The sequence below is a fragment of the Bos grunniens genome, chromosome 18, assembly GCF_055505025.1.
Source record: "Bos grunniens cultivar Pamir isolate PY7600 chromosome 18, Bosgru_T2T1.0, whole genome shotgun sequence".
Lineage (NCBI taxonomy): Eukaryota > Metazoa > Chordata > Mammalia > Artiodactyla > Bovidae > Bos > Bos grunniens.
The window spans coordinates 52,522,905-52,542,519 of NC_141182.1; the positions used below are offsets into that span (position 1 = coordinate 52,522,905).

At 41.7% G+C, this 19,615-nt stretch overlaps 1 protein-coding gene across 5 annotated transcripts in view; it reads right to left on the reverse strand.

Moving 5' to 3' along the window:
• Window positions 1-19,615, reverse strand: part of ZNF112 (zinc finger protein 112) — a 29,114-nt gene that overhangs the window by 8,233 nt on the left and 1,266 nt on the right. For 2 of the 5 annotated variants that reach the window (XM_086352954.1, XM_086352951.1), the window contains exons 2-4: window positions 6,938-6,985; window positions 3,819-3,945; window positions 1,237-1,323 (exon numbers count right to left, since the gene is read on the reverse strand). In XM_086352954.1, coding sequence (XP_086209080.1) covers window positions 1,237-1,323; window positions 3,819-3,945; window positions 6,938-6,952 — 229 coding nt within the window. In that variant the 5' untranslated portion in view covers window positions 6,953-6,985. Of the gene's footprint in view, window positions 1-1,236; window positions 1,324-3,715; window positions 3,946-6,937; window positions 6,986-19,615 lie in introns of all 5 variants that reach the window. The other 3 variants (XM_086352956.1, XM_086352955.1, XM_086352953.1) reach the window with 2 other exon arrangements.

Consider the following 19,615-nt stretch of genomic DNA (forward strand, 5'->3'; position numbering starts at 1 on the left):
CTATGGACTGTGGCTCACCAGGCTCTAAGGCAAGAGATGACAAACGCTGGCAAGGATGTAGAGAAAAGGGAAGGCTTGTACACTGTTGGTGGGAATATAAGTTGGTGCAGCCACTATGGAAGTCGTTATAGAGGTTCCTCAAAAAATTAAAAATAGAATTATATGATTCAGCAATTCTACTTATAGGTATTTATCTGAAGAAAAAGAAAACACTCACTTGAAAAGATACAGCCCATAGGGTTGCAAAGAATCAGACATGACTAAACAACAACACATGTACACTGTACAACATGTACACCACAGAATTATGTACAACAGTCGAGATAAAGGAACAGTCTCAGTGTCCACTGATGGATAAACGGATAAAGAAAATGCAACCACAGATAAATATGAAATCTTGCCATTTGCAACAATGCAGGTAGACCTTGGAGGTATTTAAAGACAAATACTGCTCGATCTCTATTATACGTGGAATCTAAAACACTCCCCAACACACACACACACCAAGCAAGCTCACAGATACCAGAAAACGGATGGGTGGTTGCAAGAGGCAGCAGTTTGGGGACAGGAGAAATAGGTGAACTGATTTTTTTAATTTAAACAAACTGAATAAAAAAGAAAAGAAAACTGTAGCTAGGTCAAGAGACTGTTACATATTAGAGGATGGGACAGTAAGAAGAACAGAAAAAGATAAATAACTGGGCATTTAACTGAGGAAGTTAATGCAAGAGTGTCTCACCTGAAATTGCTGCATGGGAGGGCAGATTATCCTTTAGCACTGATCATTGCTGATATTTCTCTTAGCTGCCTGGCTATTCTTATCCTTTAAGGAATAATGAGTACCTATCCATGAATACTAAAGGACACCTACACAGAATTAGGACAGGCGTTCATCTGACGACAAACACCACTCTGGAGTATCTCTCTATCACATGGTTTACTCTATACCTGTTGGCTGCCTCAGGGAGGACTGAAGACAGGGAAGACCATGCATGTATTAACTGACTCACTCATTCAAGGCACACAGCAAAGCAAGCCAAGTAACCCGAAGCAGAAGCATCACTGAGACAGGTCTGATGGGTAGCAAGTGGGCCAGTGCAGCTGGGACAGAAGGAATGAGCTAGGATCGGAGAAGCTAGAGCAGTGAGGGTACAGACACCTCAGGGCCTGACCCCTTCTGACTCGTGTTCTGGGAGGGGCTCTCTGGCTGCTGGGTGACTGCCGGATCGTTCTCACCTGAACACCCATCTCTCTGGGACTCCATCATCAAACGCTCTTCTCTCTCCAGCTGGAATATAAGCTCTGGTTTGAAGGGCTGATTTCCTGTAAAAAAGGAGAGAAGAGCAAAAGTTTTCAATTTTGACCAAGTCTAACTTGTGGTTTTTTGGTTTTTTCCCCTCCTGAATCATATTTTTGTTTTTTGGGGTTTTTTTTTTCTTCTTCTGATTCACGTTTTTGGCATCATATCTAAGAAATCTTTGCCTAACCCAAGGTCATGAAAATTTTCTCCTGTGTTTCCATCTACAAGTTTCACACTTCTACATTTTACATCAGGCCCTTCATCCACTTCAAGTTAATCTTTCATTTTGTAGGTGGGAGGCATGCAAATGTATGCATACAGAAGTCCAAGTGTTTCAGCACTATCTGTTGAAAAAATACTTTCTCCAGTGAATTTCCTTGGCCCCTGCAGAAGAATTGCTTATTCTGTTCACTGCAGTAAACAAATCCACTAAGGAGTGTTGAGGACTGCAATTCATTCTCCCATCCTCCTCCCACTAGACCTAAAACTAAAGGTATATAGAGTTATAAACTGTATTCCTTAGCTACTTCCATGAATCCTTTCCTTTCTCTGTTTACTGTGGTTAAGGTATCCCTTTCAAACACAACTCATTTTTCTTTTCGATGATCATCCCTTCACATTCTTATTTGATTTACTTTTTAGAATGTGTTGAACTAAATATTTTCTTAAAAGACTTTTTTGACGTGGATCATTTTTTAGACGTCTTTATTGAATTTGTTACAGTATTGCTTCTGTTTTATGTTTTGTTTTGTTTTTTTGGCTGCGAGGCATGTGGGATCCTAGTTCCCCAACCAGGGATTGAACCTGCATCTTCTGCATTGGAAGGTGGAGTCTTAACCACTGGAGCACCAGGGAAGTCCCCTAACATATTTACAAAAGTCCAAACTAGACCAAAAGGTGTTATTCAGACAAGTGTGACCCTCTCAAACATCCCTTCCACGCCATCACAGCTCACCATTGACAAGAAACTAAATTCATGATTTCCTGATTAATCCTTGTGTTGCTTACATACATTTACTTATTTTTCCCTTTTTTCCCTTACACAAACTAGTAAGTATACTATTTAATGCTCTTTTGTACTTGGTTATTTTCAGGGAAAATTCCTACAAGTGAGTTGCTGAGAAAGGGTAAATCCATAGTTCTGTTAGACGCTGTCAAATTCTTCTCCATAGGGGTGGTATCGTGTTGCATTCCCACCATCAAAACATGAAAGTGCTTTATTCCCTACAACTTTGCCACCCCCCCCAATAGTGTTAAGTTTCTGAATTCTGGGGGACTTCCCTAGCGGTCCAGTGGTTAAGACTCGGTGCTTTCACTGCTGGGGCCTGGGTTCAATCCCTGGTTGGGGAATGAAGATCCAACAACCTTCATGAGACAGCCCCCCCCAAAAAAAAAAAGTTTTTGAATTTTTGCTAACTTCATGAATGAAAAATGGCGTTTCAGTATAATTTGAATTAGTACCTCTCTTACTTTGAATGAAACTGAATAAATATTCATACATATACATATTTTTATATATCCATGTATATTTATGTATATGAATATAGGTGTACACATCCAGACACACCCCTAATCCTAGCTCTAAGCCCTAAGGCCAGGAAACAAAGATACCACAGTGGCAAGGACAGTTCCTAGCATCCAAGGCCTATTTTGTAACCTTTCCATATAACAGTGTAGCCTTGGGTATAACAGCTTTTAGTGAGTCCTCAGAGTCCTCTAGCAAATTATTTGAGGCTCTGGGCACCCCCCAGCTTGCCACTGGTGTCAAGAGTGTAGTCCTGGGGATTCCTGAACTTGGCCTGCACACAGAAGCATTTAGGGATATTAGGGCCATGGCATGTGTAAATTACCCTCAAATGGTTCAGATGTAAATTATGCATATGAGAAAAGAGCATTCACATAAACGATAAAGTGAATGGGGTGAAATATCACTCTAGGTGTGTGTGCTGTGCTCAGTCACGTCTGACTCTTTGTCACCCATGGACTGTACCCTGCCAGGCTCCTCTGTCCATGGGATTTTTCAGGCAAGAATATAGGAGTGGGTTGCCATTTCCTCCTCCAGGGCATCTTCCCGACTCAGGGATCGAACTTAATCTCCTGTGTCTCCTGCATTACAGGCAGATACTTTACCACTGAGCCATAGGTAAAAGCGATAGGGGTATTCTTGTTCTATACTTTTGCAAATTTTCTGTATGTTTGAAGACAAGTATGTCACTAAAGCAGAAAAACCAAAATACCTCTGAAAAACCACAGCTACAGTTATTGGCACCATGAAAATCCAAAAAGCGCAGCAACTCGACTTTATGGGGCAGGACCACAAGCTCCCCATTCATATTAATAGTTCAAGGGACAGATTTTTTTCCTGGACAGAAACACATTGTCTCTGTCTCTGGGATTACTAGGATATATAGGTACCTAAGCTGAGAGGACGATTTTAGGAGTTCCAGAGCTTCAAATGACTGCACCCACAAAGGAATCCCAGGAGGATGACACTGAGTCCCCGAGGCACTGTGCTCACCCACTGAGAGCAGGTTCTGGAAGTTCTCCAGCATCACTTCCTGGTACAGCCTCCTCTGAGCCGAGTCCAGCAGCCCCAGCTCCTCCTCGGTGAAGACCACAGCCACGTCCTTGAAGGACACTGGCTCCTATGACACCAAACACACACACACAATGTTTATGGAAGAGGGACAGCCCCGAGAAAGTGCAAGGACGGGAAGTGGTTCCAGATTCCTAAGGACCAAGTCACATTTCAGCAACTGCCTTCTGTTTGCCTTTCACACTGCTGATTCCATCCACCAGAAAGGCTGCAGGAAAAGGAATCCTTGCACTTTAAACTGCTGCCTTTTGATAGTACCCCTGTAGGTAAGTCCCTGGAGCTCTGCTGCATTGCATGGGTTGCTAGAAAAGCTTTAGTTCCAACCGTGTGCGATGGAGTCTGTTTTCCCTCTTTTTATATACATATACCAACCAGTCCATCCTAAAGGAGATCAATCCTGGGTGTTCACTGGACGGACTGATGCTGAAGCTGAAACTCCAATACTTTGGCCGCCTCATGCGAAGAGTTGACTCATTGGAAAAGACTCTGATGTTGGGAGGGATTGGGGGCAGGAGGAGAAGAGGACGACAGAGGATGAGATGGCTGGATGGCATCACCGATTCGATGGACGTGAGTCTGAATGAACTCTGGGAGTTGGTGATGGACAGGGAGGCCTGGCGTGCTGTGATTCATGGGGTCGCAAAGAGTTGGACACGACTGAGCGACTGAACTGAACTGAACCGCTTATTTGATGCGCCAGACTTACAGGGCATGAGTCACCTTTCCTATTCAAGGATGGAGCCCTCCTCTGTGCCCCATCCGGATGTGTAGCGTTTATGGACACAGCTCTGGGGCCTCACTCTGCCGTGGGGCCCTGGACCCAGTCTGCATCCTCTCTTCACTTGCAGGCTGTTAACTGTACCTTAGGGTACTAGGAATAATAAAATGAGTGACTATAAGTAAAACACTTAGGAACAGCGCCTGGTACATAGTATATACCCAGTGTGTGCATGCTAAGTCGCTTCAGCTGTGTCTGACTCTTTGTGACACCATGAACTGTAGCCCACTAGGCTCTTCTGTCTGGAATTCTCCAGGCACGAATACTGGAGTGGGTTGCCATGACCTCCAGATCTTCCAACCCAGGGATTGAAACCGCATCTCCTTACATCTCCTACATTAGCAGGCAGATGAGTTCTTTACCACTAGAGTCACCTGGGGAGCCCAAGTACCTAATAAATGCTAACTATTATTATGATTACTGTTACCATCATCATTGCTGACATTCCACTTCAGGGCTATACAGTAATTCAAGGAATTGATGGTTGAGAATATAGTGAACTGATACAAATAATGCATGCTTACTTAGTTTTAGAGTAAACAATGTTGCAAGATTGTTTCCATATAGACCTTAGTCCCTAGAACTCTGCTGGTTATCTCCTGAAGATAAATTACAAAAAGTAGAAATGGTAATGTTAAAGAAAAACAAACTTTAAAGTTTTAAGACCATAATGGCAAGTGTTTCCTCCAAAAAGATTTTTCTTAATTTATTCTGCTTCCAAGAAAGTATAAATTCCTAAGCCTCCATACTCTGGACAACAGTGGACACGAATACTTAAGAGCAAAAACCAAAAAACTTGGATAATCTCAGAAGTCAATTTGGGAAGCCAAAACTAGTTATCTCAAAAACTTTCACAAAATTGATAAGTAATGAATATTACTCTTTTCATATGTTTACTGGTCATCTGTTTCTTGTTTTGTAATAACATTCATTCACTTGGGGACAGTAGGCCTTTTCTTCCATATATGATATAAACTCTTTTCTTCCTACCTTGTTATCTGTCTTTTAATATTTTTGCTATAGGGAAATTTAAAATTTCTGTATGAAGACCTGCTCAACACTGCATTTGTTCTGGCTGGAGCTTCAAACACCACAACTTCAAGTCTTGGTCTCTGAATAAGAACTCTGGTTTGGTTTGATTTTTGGTTTTTGTTTTGTGTCTTTCCACCCCAACTGTATGCCAGATACTCTTGGTCCAGAAAGACTTTGGAATCGGCCAGACACGTGCCTACTGCAGAAACCTGAACAGGATCTGAACTTACATGAACCTCTTATTTTCATGTTGATGGGGAAGATGATTCAGTCGCTCTCAGGGCAGTGAATAGAGTTACGGATGGAAAGTACCTGTGTCTTTTTTTTTTGGAGTATAGTTGCTTTACAATGGTGTGATAGTTTCTGCTATACAGTGTCTGTATGACTTACAGTATGACTAAAATTTTATAATTAAGTACCTGTGATGCTCTCATTAATTCATGAATGGTATAACACAGAAAGGTACACAGACAGACACAGACACACACAAAGAAAGCTTTCAGGTCCCGGAAAGAAAGAATCTAGATCTTTTTGAATGAAAACAGCTAACACTCTTTTTCTGAGTTCAGCGTCAGTATGATTCTGTTAGACAAAACTACTCTTTAGGTGTTCTTTTTACAAAGTCTGTGGGGTACCACTTAAAAAAAACTTATTTAAAAAAATTTTTTTTAAGTTTTGAGTCCCTAGAACATTGGACAAATAATATTAGAATTCTCTCAGAATTACTGAGTAAAGATTAAATAAAGGGAAAATGAGTCTGTTGTGTAAAAGTGCAAGAATCATCAAGACGTTAAAGGTTGTGAATGAGGAATACTTTTTTAAAAAGGAGGAGAATGTATAAAAGTTCATTGAAATAATGACAAAAATTGAGTGCTATAATCTTAAGTGAAAAAGAGACAATTAAAAATTGTATCGATTATTGCAAGTCTAGTTATGAATGCACATAAAAATAAACATAAAAAAACAGGTGATTTGTAGGCAGGGTAATAATGTGTGGGCCTTCCCATTTTAAAAATTTCCATTCTCTTTTACACTATTAGTTGTGAAACAAAATGGTAATATATAAAAACTGAGGAAGGAAATTTTAAAGAAGGTGAGTCAAGAGAGCATGGCACACAAGCAGTATTAAATGTCTGCCGCCATTCTTTACTCTTGGCAAGGAAGAGAAATAAGGTATCCACTGAGAAACGAAATTACCTGTTAAGTGACAGAAATAAAAAATCCAACTCACCTGGAACTTCATCATCTTCTTGTCCTTTTCCTGGGGAAAGGCAGAGACCTGAAGAGACACAAAACAAGAAAGAAGCCATGAGGGAGGGGGAAACGCATCTCTGTGCAAATCAGAAAAAGGTGTCCCTTCTCCTGGGCAGATGCAGCCACACACACCTTCACAGGCAGGGTGTGGGCTGGGGTCTAACCATCCCTAGGCTAACCCGGCAGGATGCCCACCAGAGAGGGGCAGCCTGCACCGCCACACCCTGCAGCCCTCACACAGCTCGAGCCTCCCCAGATACACACTGTGAACCTGGGGAACATGCAAAAGGAGACACAGTTAAGTAGGAGAGGAGAGGTGCTCGTTAAAAGCACCTCTGGGACAGTTAGCTTTTAAAACCTCTAATTGCTATATATTTGCTGTACATTTGCTCTATATTCCTTGTGTGTGTGCTAAGTCATGTCTGACTCCTGGTGACCCAGTGGTCTATAGCCCACCAGGCTCCTCAGTCCACGGAATCAGGCAACAATACTGGAGTGGACTGCCATTTCCTTCTCCAGGGGATCTTCCCAACCCAGGGATCAAACCCACATCTCTTGCATCTCCTGCATTGGCAGGCAGATTCTTTACAACTGCACCACCCGGGAATTGCTCTATATTGGCACTGTTAAAGATCTGCTATAGATTTTTAAACCATAGTTAAATTAATTAACCTCTCTAGGCTTACTTCTGCGGAGAAGGCAATGGCACCCCACTCCAGTACTCTTGCCTGGAAAATCCCATGGATGGAGGAGCCTGGAAGGCTGCAGTCCATGGGGTCGCTAAGAGTCAGACACAACTGAGCGACTCCACTTTCACTTTTCACTTTCATGCATTGGAGAAGGAAATGGCAACCCACTCCAGTGCTCCTGCCTGGAGAATCCCAGGGACGGGGGAGCCTGGTGGGCTGTCGTCTCTGGGGTCGCACAGAGTCGGACGTGACTGAAGCGACTTAGCAGCAGCAGCAGCAGCAGCAGGCTTACTTCTGCAAGCTGCAACACTAGGATTGTAATAGTACAAATACCATAAGATTGCTGTTAGGATACATGGGTGAGCAGTGGAAAACTGCTGTAACTATACCAGTGTTTTAGATTAATATCTGGTAGCTTCAGAGAAGCAGGCACTATTCTGCGATATAAAACAGTCCTTCAAATGGGGGTTGTAAGAAATCTGGGCCGCAGAGATTATGGCTTTTCACTTTTGTTGCCCTGATAACATTGCAGGTGGCCAAAAGGTTCATTTGGGTTTTCCATACCATATTAGGGGAGAACCCAAAAGAACTTTTTCACCAACCCAATAACATTCGTTTAGACTTTGAGACCACCCTTCTGAGAAGTTTAATGGCTGGTGAATATTCCTCCTGAAGCCAAAGGAGATTCCAGCGGTACATCCCTCTTCCCATGTGAATGTGATAAAGATTACAGAAGCCCATGATGATACTGTATCTATGTGAAGCACTGGCTCCATGCTTGACCCATGGGAGGATCTGGAAACCACGAGTTTGACTTCTTGGGTTCTCCCTCAAGGTTATTTACCATTCTCAACAGTCATTTACTGTTATTTATCTTCTTCACTATTCCCAAGCAACTTCCAAGTCGTCTGTGGAAGAAAAAGAACTCAAAAGAAGGGGGAGGGGGCTAATCACAGGCTTTGTGGCCACATAGTGTCTCTGTGGAATAAGGTTCCTTTTGTTCCTTTTACAACCTTTAAATGTAAAAACCAATCTCAGCTGGGGAGGGAGAGGAGCTTTACAAAAATAAGCCATGGGCAGTAGTTTTCCCACCTGCATTCTCCACCCTCTTAGGTTTTTTTTTAAGTCTTTATTGAATTTGTTACAATACTGCTTCTGTTCTGTGTTTTCTTGGCCCACGAGGCATGTGGGATCTTAGTTCCTCCACCAGGGATTGAACCCACACCCGCTGGATTGGAAGGAGAAGTCTTAACCCTGGACTGCCAGGGAAGTCCTAGCCCTCTTTGCTTTTAACACTCAGCTGGTCCAAGATACCTTTTAACAAGCTTGGCTGCAGTCTTATTAATCCCTAAAACCCACTTTGCCAGTCTAATAGAAGCAATGCTTTGTCCAAGCAGGCAATGAAAGGGGGTATGGGAGAGGTGTCAGTCCCTGGGTTGGGAAAATCCCCTGGAGGAGGGCATGGCAACGCACTCCAGTATTCTTGCCTGGAGAATCCCATAGACAGAGGAGCCTGGTGGGCTAGTCCATGGGGTCACAAAGAGTCAAACAGGACTGAGCACCTATGTAGCAAAGTAAATTTTTGCAAGTTAATTAACCCCTCAATGCCTCTGTTTCTTCACGGGTAAAATGTGAATAAAAACAGGAAGGATTCTGTAGTGTTCCAGTGGTTAGGAATCTGCACTTTCACTGTCCAGGGTGCTGGTTCAATCCCTTGTTGAGGAACTAAGATGCCACGGGCAGCACGACGTGGCCCAAAATAAATTTTTCTAATGGAAATAAAAATAAGTTTATCATGAAGAAAACATGAGTTAGTGCATCAAAGCATTAGAAAGCCAGTGAGGTTCATAATAAGCACCCAATAAAGATTAGCTATTATTAGTGTCATCCTCATTGTCACCAGGAAATATACAGAAGCCACACATTAGCCCTGGTTTGTTTCTAAGTACATTTATTTTAGGTAGTAATTATCAGTAGGCGTATATCACCTCTTGAATATTCCTAAAAAGCTGGTGGCTTCAGCATCCCACCAAAACTGACTGCAATATGAAACGTGTATGTAAGTAAAGTCATTTCAGTGACAAGTAACTCTGTTGGAGTCACAAGTAGTGCCAGGTGACTTTATCAATTTCCACTGCTGCTGAAAGTTAAAGCAAGGAATATCTTCATTCCTGCACAATCTTTTAGTGTGATGTGATGGCCAAAACTCAGAGGATTTACACTAAAAGTAATTCTACTGTATGTAGGTTAAACAATAAATGTTAAAAAATTGAATGAAGCCATTCAGCAAGCACTTTTCCAACCTTAAAATAAATAAAGATCACCTGGGGTTCCTATTAAAAGGAAGCACCTTGGTCCTACCCCTACCTACAAAATTCTACCTAAATTGGTATGAAACTGGATCCCAGGACTTGCCTGTATATAGAGCTCCCATGTGATAACAGTGCTTGAAAGATGCCAGAGAAAACCAATGCATTGCCTACAGGGGTACAGTGATTCAAACGGTTCCAGATTTTTCATTAGAAATCACGAGGCCAGAAGGAAGTAGCACAATACTTTTGAAGGAGTGAAAGAAAAGAACTGTCAAAGCAGAGTTGTATACTAAAGAACAATTTAGAAAAATATTTAGGGATGAAGTTTCGTGAAAATGCTCTCCAATAAACTCAGAATTCATAGGGAGCCTACTTGCCTTAAAAGGACTGGTAAAGGAAAACTTTCAAAGGCAACAAGGGGAAAAAAAATTGTATCATCAGGAAGGAGTCACAGAACAGTAAATATCTGGGAAAACATGATAGATGACTTATCTCTTGAGTTCTTTAAAATACATTTTGCCATTGGAAGCAAAAATTATAACACTGAAAGTTTTCAAAGTATATATTGGGTTGGCCAAAAAGTTCTGATTTGTCCGTAAGAGTTTTTTATATAACAACTAGAACATAAACATAATGCATTATTTTTTCTCTGGGTAATGCTTTTTAGTTTCTTTCTTTGTCTTTAGTTTTGAGTTTATCCTGTTTGTGATGTGCTCAAGTTGTTAAAAGAAAACCTCTAGGTTACACTTAGGATGCTAGAAAAGAGAAGCAAAATAAACCCAAGTCAAACAAAAGAAAGGAAAAAATAAAGGTAAATGCAGAAATCAATGAAATCGAAAACAGATGTGTAATAGAGCCAAGTCAACGAAACCAAAAGTATTCTTTTTTTTTTCTTACTGTAACAAAAACTCTAGCAAGAATGGCAAAGAATAAAAGAGAGATTTAAAAAATGTTACCAATATTAGGAATGAAAGAGTAAATATCATGACTTCCAGAAGAAAACATAAGAGAAACTCTTCCTGACTTCGAGTTAGGCAGAGTTCTTAGACGTGAAAAGCACAACTCATAAAACACTGATAAATCAGACTTCATCAAAATTAAAACTTTTGCTCTGCAAAATACACTGTTCAGAGGATGAAAAGACAAACCAGTCTGAGAAAAAATATTTGGAAATGACATCTGACAAAGAACTTACATTTAGAATACATGAATAACTCTCAAACATCAATAGTAGGGAAAATGCAACTTAGTTACTCAATTTAAAATTTAGCAAAACATATCAACATTTTAGTAAAGAAGATAAATAAGCTGAAGAAAAGATGTATCTGCTGAACATTATTAGGCATTAGAGAAATGTAAATTAAAGTCACAATAAGATAACACAGGTATATCATAATAAAGTTTTTTTAAAAACCAACAGAAAATACGAAGTGCCGACAAGGCTATGAAGCACCTAGAATTCTCGTACATCATTAATGGGAACGCAAAACAGCAGATATCCTGGAGAACAGTTTAGCTGCTGCTTACAAAGTTACACATACATTTTCTATATGACCCACCAATCACACTCCTGGTTATAAACTCTAGAGAAATAAGCAAACAAAACAAAACGAAACCTTGTACACAAGTGTTTATAACGGCTTATTCATAACTGCCAAAAGTTGGGTAACTCAGCTGATTAAAATGTCTGCCTGCAATGCAGGAGACCTCGGTTCAATTCCTGGGTCAGAAGTTCCCCTGGAGAAGGGATAGGCTACCCACACCAGTATTCTTGGGCTTCCCTGGTGGCTCAGACGGTAAAGAATCCACCTGCAATGTGGGAGACCTGGGTTTGATCCCCAGGTTGGGAAGATTCCCTGGAGAAGGGCATGGCAACCCACTCCAGTATTCTTGCCTGGAGAATCCCCATGGACAGAGGGGCCTGGCGAGCCACAGTCGACAGGGTCACAGAGAGTCGGACATGACTGAGTGACTAAGCACAGCACAAAAACATTCCAAATTTTCTTCAACAAGTAAATAAACTAGTATAACCATAAACGTAATATTACCCAGCAACAAAAACAAAGTACTGATACACACAACAACTTGGATAAAAGTAAAAGGCATTACGCTGGGACTGGTTCTCAGAACTCTCTGAGATGCTGTTCCTGGGTTATAACCCTCAACTTGGCACAGATAAAATTTTCCATTAAAAAAAAAAAAGGCATTATCTGAGTGAAAGATACCAACCTTAAAGGGTTACACATGGTACAAGTTCATTTAAGTGGCATTCTCAAAAAGATGAAACTATAGGGTAATACCCAGTTGTGGTGGATGTGACTGGTGATACAAGCAAGGTTCGATGCTGTAAAGAGCGATATTGCATAGGAACCTGGAATGTCAGGTCCATGAATCAAGGCAAATTGGAAGTGGTCAAACAGGAGATGGCAAGAGTGAACATCGACAATCTAGGAATCAGCAAACTAAAATGGGCTGGAATGGGTGAATTTAACTCAGATGACCATTATATCTACTACTGAGGAATCCCTTAGAAGAAATGGAGTAGCCATCATGGTCAACAAGAGAGTCCAAAATGCAGTACTTGGATGCAATCTCAAAAATGACAAAATGATCTCTGTTCGTTTCCAAGGCAAACCGTTCAATATCACGGTAATCCAAGCCTATGCCCCAACTAGCAACGCTGAAGAAGCTGAAGTTGAACGGTTCTTTGAAGACCTACAAGACCTTTTAGAAATGACACCCAAAAAAGATGCCCTTTTCACTATAGGGGACTGGAATGCAAAAGTAGGAAGTCAAGAAACACCTGGAGTAACAGGCAAATTTGGCCTTGGAGTACAGAATGAAGCAGGGCAAAGGCTAATAGTGTTTTGCCAAGAGAACGTACTGGTCATAGCAAACACCCTCTTCCAACAACACAAGAGAAGACTCTACACATGGACATCGCCAAATGGTCAACACCAAAATCAGACTGATTATAGTCTTTGCAGCCAAAGATGGAGAAGCTCTATACAATCAGCAAAATCAAGACCGGGAGCTGACTGTGGCTCAGATCATGAACTCCTTATTGCCAAATTCAGACTTAAATTGAAGAAAGTGGTGAAAACCACTAGACCATTCAGGTATGACCTAAATCAAATCTCTTATGATTATACAGTGGAAGTAAGAAATAGATTTAAGGGACTAGATCTGACAGAGTGCCTGATGAACTATGGACAGAGGTTTGTGACACTGTACAGGAAACAGGGATCAAGACCATCCCCAAGAAAAAGAAATACAAAAAAGCAAAATGGCTGTCAAATAGCTGTGGCCTTACAAATAGCTGTGGAAAGAAGAGAAGTGAAAAGTAAAGGAGAAAAGGAAAGATATAAGCATCTGAATACAGGGTTCCAAAGAATAGCAAGGAGAAATAAGAAAGCCTTCCTCAGCGATCAATGCAAAGAAATCAGAGATCAGATCAGATCAGTTGATTAGTCGTGTCCGACTCTTTGCAACCCCATGAATCGCAGCACGCCAGGCCTCCCTGTCCATCACCAACTCCCAGAGTTCACTGAGACTCATGTCCATCGAGTCAGTGATGCCATCCATCCATCTCATCCTCTGTCGTCCCCTTCTCCTCCTGCCCCCAATCCCTCCCAGCATCAGAGTCTTTTCCAATGAGTCAACTCTTCACATGAGGTGGCCAAAGTACTGGAGTTTCAGCTTTAGCATCATTCCTTCCAAGGAAATCCCAGGGCTGATCTCCTTCAGAATGGACTGGTTGGATCTCCTTGCAGTCCAAGGGACTCTCAAGAGTCTTCTCCAACACCACAGTTCAAAAGCATCAATTCTTCGGCACTCAGCCTTCTTCACAGTCCAACTCTCACATCCATACATGACCACAGGAAAAACCATAGCCTTGACTAGACAAACCTTTGTTGGCAAAGTAATGTCTCTGCTTTTGAATATGCTATCTAGGTTGGTCATAACTTTCCTTCCAAGGAGTAAGCGTCTTAATTTCATGGCTGCAGTCACCATCTGTAGTGATTTTGGAGCCCAGAAAAATAAAGTCTGACACTGTTTCCACTGTTTCCCCATCTATTTGCCATGAAGTGATGGGACCAGATGCCATGATCTTCGTTTTCTGAATGTTGAGCTTTAAGCCAACTTTTTCACTCTCCACTTTCACTTTCATCAAGAGGCTTTTGAGTTCCTCTTCACTTTCTGCCATAAGGGTGGTGTCATCTGCATATCTGAGGTTATTGATATTTCTCCCGGCAATCTTGATTCCAGTTTGTGTTTCTTCCAGTCCAGCGTTTCTCATGATGTACTCTGCATGTAAGTTAAATACACAGGGTGACAATATACAGCCTTGACGTACTCCTTTTCCTATTTGGAACCAGTCTGTTGTTCCATGTCCAGTTCTAACTGTTGCTTCCTGACCTGCATATAGATTTCTCAAGAGGCAGATCAGGTGGTCTGGTATTCCCATCTCTTTCAGAATTTTCCACAGTTTATTGTGGTCCATACACTCAAAGGCTTTGGCATAGTCAATAAAGCAGAAATAGATGTTTTTCTGGAACTCTCTTGCTTTTTCGATGATCCAGCAGATGTTGGCAATTTGATCTCTGGTTCCTCTGCCTTTTCTAAAACCAGCTTGAACATCAGGAAGTTCACGGTTCAGGTATTGCTGAAGCCTGGCTTGGAGAATTTTGAGCCTTACTTTACTAGCGTGTGAGATGAGTGCAATTGTGCGGTAGTTTGAGCATTCTTTGGCATTGCCTTTCTTTGGGATTGGAATGAAAACTGACCTTTTCCAGTCCTGTGGCCACTGCTGAGTTTTCCAAATTTGCTGGCATATTGAGTGCAGCACTTTCACAGCATCATCTTTCAGGATTTGGAATAGCTCAACTGGAATTCCATCACCTCCACTAGCTTTGTTCGTAGTGATGCAAAGAAATAGAGGAAAACAAAAGAATGGGAAAGACTAGAGATCTCTTCAAGAAAATTAGAGATACCAAGGGGACATTTCATGCAAAGATGGGCTCGATAAAGGACAGAGATGGAATGGACCTAACAGAAGCAGAAGATATTAAGAAAAGGTGGCAAGAATACACAGAAGAACTGTACAAAAAAGATCTTCATGACCAAGATAATCACGATGGTGTGACCTAGAGCCAGACATCCTGGAATGTGAAGTCAAGTGGCCTTAGAAAGCATCACTACGAACAAAGCTAGTGGAGGTGATGGAATTCCAGTTGACCTATTCCAAATCCTGAAAGGTGACGCTGTGAAAGTGCTGCACTCAATATGCCAGCAAATTTGGAAAACTCAGCAGTGGCCACAGGACTGGAAAAGGTCAGTTTTCATTCCAATCCCAAAGAAAGGCAATGCCAAAGAATGCTCAAACTACCGCACAATTGCACTCATCTCACACGCTAGTAAAGTAAGGCTCAAAATTCTCCAAGCCAGGCTTCAGCAATATGTGAACCGTGAACTTCCTGATGTTCAAGCTGGTTTTAGAAAAGGCAGAGGAACCAGAGATCAAATTGCCAACATTCGCTGGATCATCAAAAAAGCAAGAGAGTTCCAGAAAAACATCTATTTCTGCTTTATTGACTATGCCAAAGCCTTTGAGTGTATGGATCACAATAAACTGTGGAAAATTCTGAAAGAAATGGGAATACTAGAACACCTGACCTGCCTCTTGAGAAACCTATATGCAGGTCAGGAAGCAATAGTTAGAACTGGACATGGAACAACAGACTGGTTCCAAATAGGAAAAGGAGTACGTCAAGGCTGTATATTGTCACCCTGTGTATTTAACTTATATGCAGAGTACATCATGAGAAACGCTGGGCTGGAAGAAGCACAACATGGAATTAAGACTGCTGGGAGAAATATCAATAGCCTCAGATATGCAGATGACTCCACCCTTATGGCAGAAAGTGAAGAGGAACTCAAAAGCCTCTTGATGAAAGTGAAAGTGGAGAGTGAAAAAGTTGGCTTAAAGCTCAACATTCAGAAAACGAAGATCATGGCATCTGGTCCCATCACTTCATGGCAAATAGATGGGGAAACAGTGGAAACAGTGTCAGACTTTATTTTTCTGGGCTCCAAAATCACTACAGATGGTGACTGCAGCCATGAAATTAAAGGACACTTACTCCTTGGGAAAAAAGTTATGACCAACCTAGACAGCATATTGAAATGCTGCAGAGAGACATTACTTTGCCAACAAAGGTTTGTCTAGTCAAGGCTATGGTTTTTCCTGTGGTCATGTATGGATGTGAGAGTTGGACTGTGAAGAAAGCTGAGCACTGAAGAATTGATGCTTTTGAACTGTGGTGTTGGAGAGGACTTTTGAGAGTCCCTTGGACTGCAAGGAGATCCAACCAGTCCATTCTGAAGGAGATCAGCCCTGGGATTTCCTTGGAAGGAATGATGCTAAAGCTGAAACTCCAGTACTTTGGCCACTTCATGTGAAGAGTTGACTCATTGGAAAAGACTCTGATGCTGGGAGGGATTGGGGGCAGGAGGAGAAGGGGACGACAGAGGATGAGATGGCTAGATGGCATCACCGACTTAATGGAAGTGAGTTTGAGTGAACTCTGGGAGTTGGTGATGGACAGGGAGGCCTGGCGTGCTGCGATTCATGGGGTCGCAAAGAGTCGGACACGACCAAGCAAGTGAACTGAACTGAATTGAACTGATAGGGTTATGGTGGTTTCCAGTGCTTATAGACAAGTGAGGGGTGATTATAAAGGAAATATAGAAGAATTCTTGGGGGGTGATGGGACTGTTCTGTACTTGATGATGGGGGTGATTATACAAATCTATACCTGTGGCAAAATTTATAGAACTGTACCCCTAAAAGGGAAAAATAAGACAACTTTACTGTATGATGACTGTTTTTAAAAAACCTCCCTCTCATCTGTAAAATGAGGGTAACTGTTGAGACATAAGGTAAAGTCACTGGAAACACTGCTGCTGCTGCTAAGTCACTTTAGTCGTGTCCGACTCTGTGCGACCCCATAGACGGAAGCCCACCAGGCCCCGCCGTCCCTGGGATTCTCCAGGCAAGAATACTGTAGTGGGTTGCCATTTCCTTCTCCAATGCATGAAAGTGAAAAGTGAAAGTGAAGTCGCTCAGTCGCGTCCAACTGTGCGACCTCATGGACTGCAGCCTACCAGGCTCCTCTGTCCATGGGATTTTCCAGTCAAGAGTACTGGAGTAGGGTACTGGAAACACTGCCTAGTCATAAAACACAATCTATAAATGTTTGCTGTCATCATTTCTATCAATGTGTTTCTTAGGAAGCTTGTTTTACATCATGAAAAGAAGTGTTCAGAAACACTTCAATAACCTGAAATAAATGGTGGACTCTATAACTTGCCAACATTAAAGGCAATTAAGGAGTATCCCCATGGGGTATTTCTTTTCTGTTTTTTTGTGTTTTTTTTTTCTGTTTTTACCTAATTCCAATTTCAGGAATTTTGCACAGCAAACCCTTGGTGCTGACAGTCTGTTGAGCAGCTACTCTAACTTCAAACACTTGCCAATCTTGTCCGGTGTGCTGGTCACACAGAGAAAAATATGACATGGTCCCAGGAACAGAAGAATTTTCAGTGTATGAAAAAGAGACAAGAAACAAAGAGTGGTCCAATGGCTATGACCCCGCGTTTCCAATGCATGGGACCCAGCTTTGATCTCTCGTGGAAGAACTAAGGTCCCAAACACTGTGGGGCAACTACTGAGCCTGTCCATTCTGGAGCCCATGTGCCACAGCTGGAGAGAACCTCACAACAAAAGATCCCGCGTGCCGCAATGAAGATCCTGAGTGCCGCAACTAAGACCCAATGCAGCCAAATAAATAAATATTAAAAAAAAAAAAAAAGAAACAAAGAGCCCTAAGACATAGGTAAGTCAAACTGTACAGCAGAAAACAAATGTTATCACCATCATTCTCCAGAGTGCAATGCTCTCATGTCCCCTCGCTTTCTCAAATGAGTGTCATTTTCCAAGCTGCAAAAATAAAAACCTTCAAGTAGCTGCTGACATCTCCCTTTTTTGGTTTTGCATATAAACAGTGTGTCATAATCAGTTTTGGGCAGTTATAATCACAAATCGGTCACTATTGTACTGACTCAGTGTTGGAGACTTGCTTTAAAATGCTAAACAACAACAACAACAAAAATTGGGAGAGAGGATGTGTTGATACAAGACTGATGAATGATAACACGGGTTGCATTTGGGTGATGGTTCTCCAGGCGTTCATTATTTTATTCTTATTACATTTGGCTCTGCTTGTAAATTTCCATTGTAAAAATTTAACGGGAAAATAAAACCTATCATACCTATTTTGTAAAACTTAAGTAAAAATCCAAAAATAAATCTACAGAACAGGAAAACATTAAAATATTACTATTGTTATCTCTATATCCTGTACTACATCCTTATACTTCATGTATTTTAATTCTCTATAATATGCAAGCATTATTTAATAATCAAAATATGAGTTACAATATTATTAAAAATAAAACACAAATAAAACACAGATGCGGAGAAGGCAATGGCAACCCACTCCAGTACTCTTGCCTGGAAGATCCCATGGGTGGAGGAGCCTGCTGGGCTACAGTCCATGGGGTCACGAAGAGTCGGACACGACTGAGAGACTTCACTTTCACTTTTCATTTTCATGCACTGGAGAAGGAAATGGCAACCCACTCCAGTGTTCTTGCCTGGAGAATCCCAGGGACGGTGGAGCCTGGTGGTCTGACTTAGCAGCAGCAGCAGCAAACCGCAGATGACTGAAAAGCTATCATGAAAAACTAAAAATTTTCATGGCCCCCTACAAAAATCCAAAATTGCCTTCTCAACGTGACACTAAACACATTAAGAACCAAAGCAGCATATTGAAACTTCTCGTTGCTGTTCAGTTGCCCAGTCATGTCCAACTCTTTGTGACCTCATGGGCTGCAGCATGCCAGACTTCCCTGTCCTTCATTATCTCCTGGAATTTGCTCAAACTCATGTCCACTGAGTCAATGATGCCATCCAACCATCTCATACTCTGTCGTCCCCTTCTCCTGATCTCAATCTTTCCCAGCATCAGGGTCTTGAAACTACCTAAATTCTAATCCCAGTTAAGCCTCTTACTATGTGGTCTAGAATAAACAGCTCATGTTCAGAACTTCCCTGGTAGCCCGGGGCTAAGGCTCCGTGCTTCCAACACAGGGGGCAAGGATTCAATCCCTGAACAGGGACCTAAATCCCACATGCCACAACTAAGACCCGGCGCAACCAAATTAACAAAATTACTTAAAAAAGAAAGCATCATACTCTCTGTGTCTGTTTCCTCATCTTTAACATGAGAATAACAATATCCACTCTTGTAAGGATTAAGTACATTCATTCATAGAAAATTCTGAGAATAATGTTTAAATACTGTCATTATTAGCTTCCCAGGTGGCTCAGCGGTAAAGAATGCCCCTGCCGATGCAAGAGACATAGGAGACAGGGTTTCGATCCTTGGGTCAGGAAGATCCTCTGGAGGAGGAAATGGCAACCCACTCCAGTATTCGTGCCTGAAAAATTCCGTGGACAGAGAAGACTGGCGGGCTACAGGCTTTGGGGTCACAAAGCATCAGACATGACGGAGCATGCAAGTACGGCTG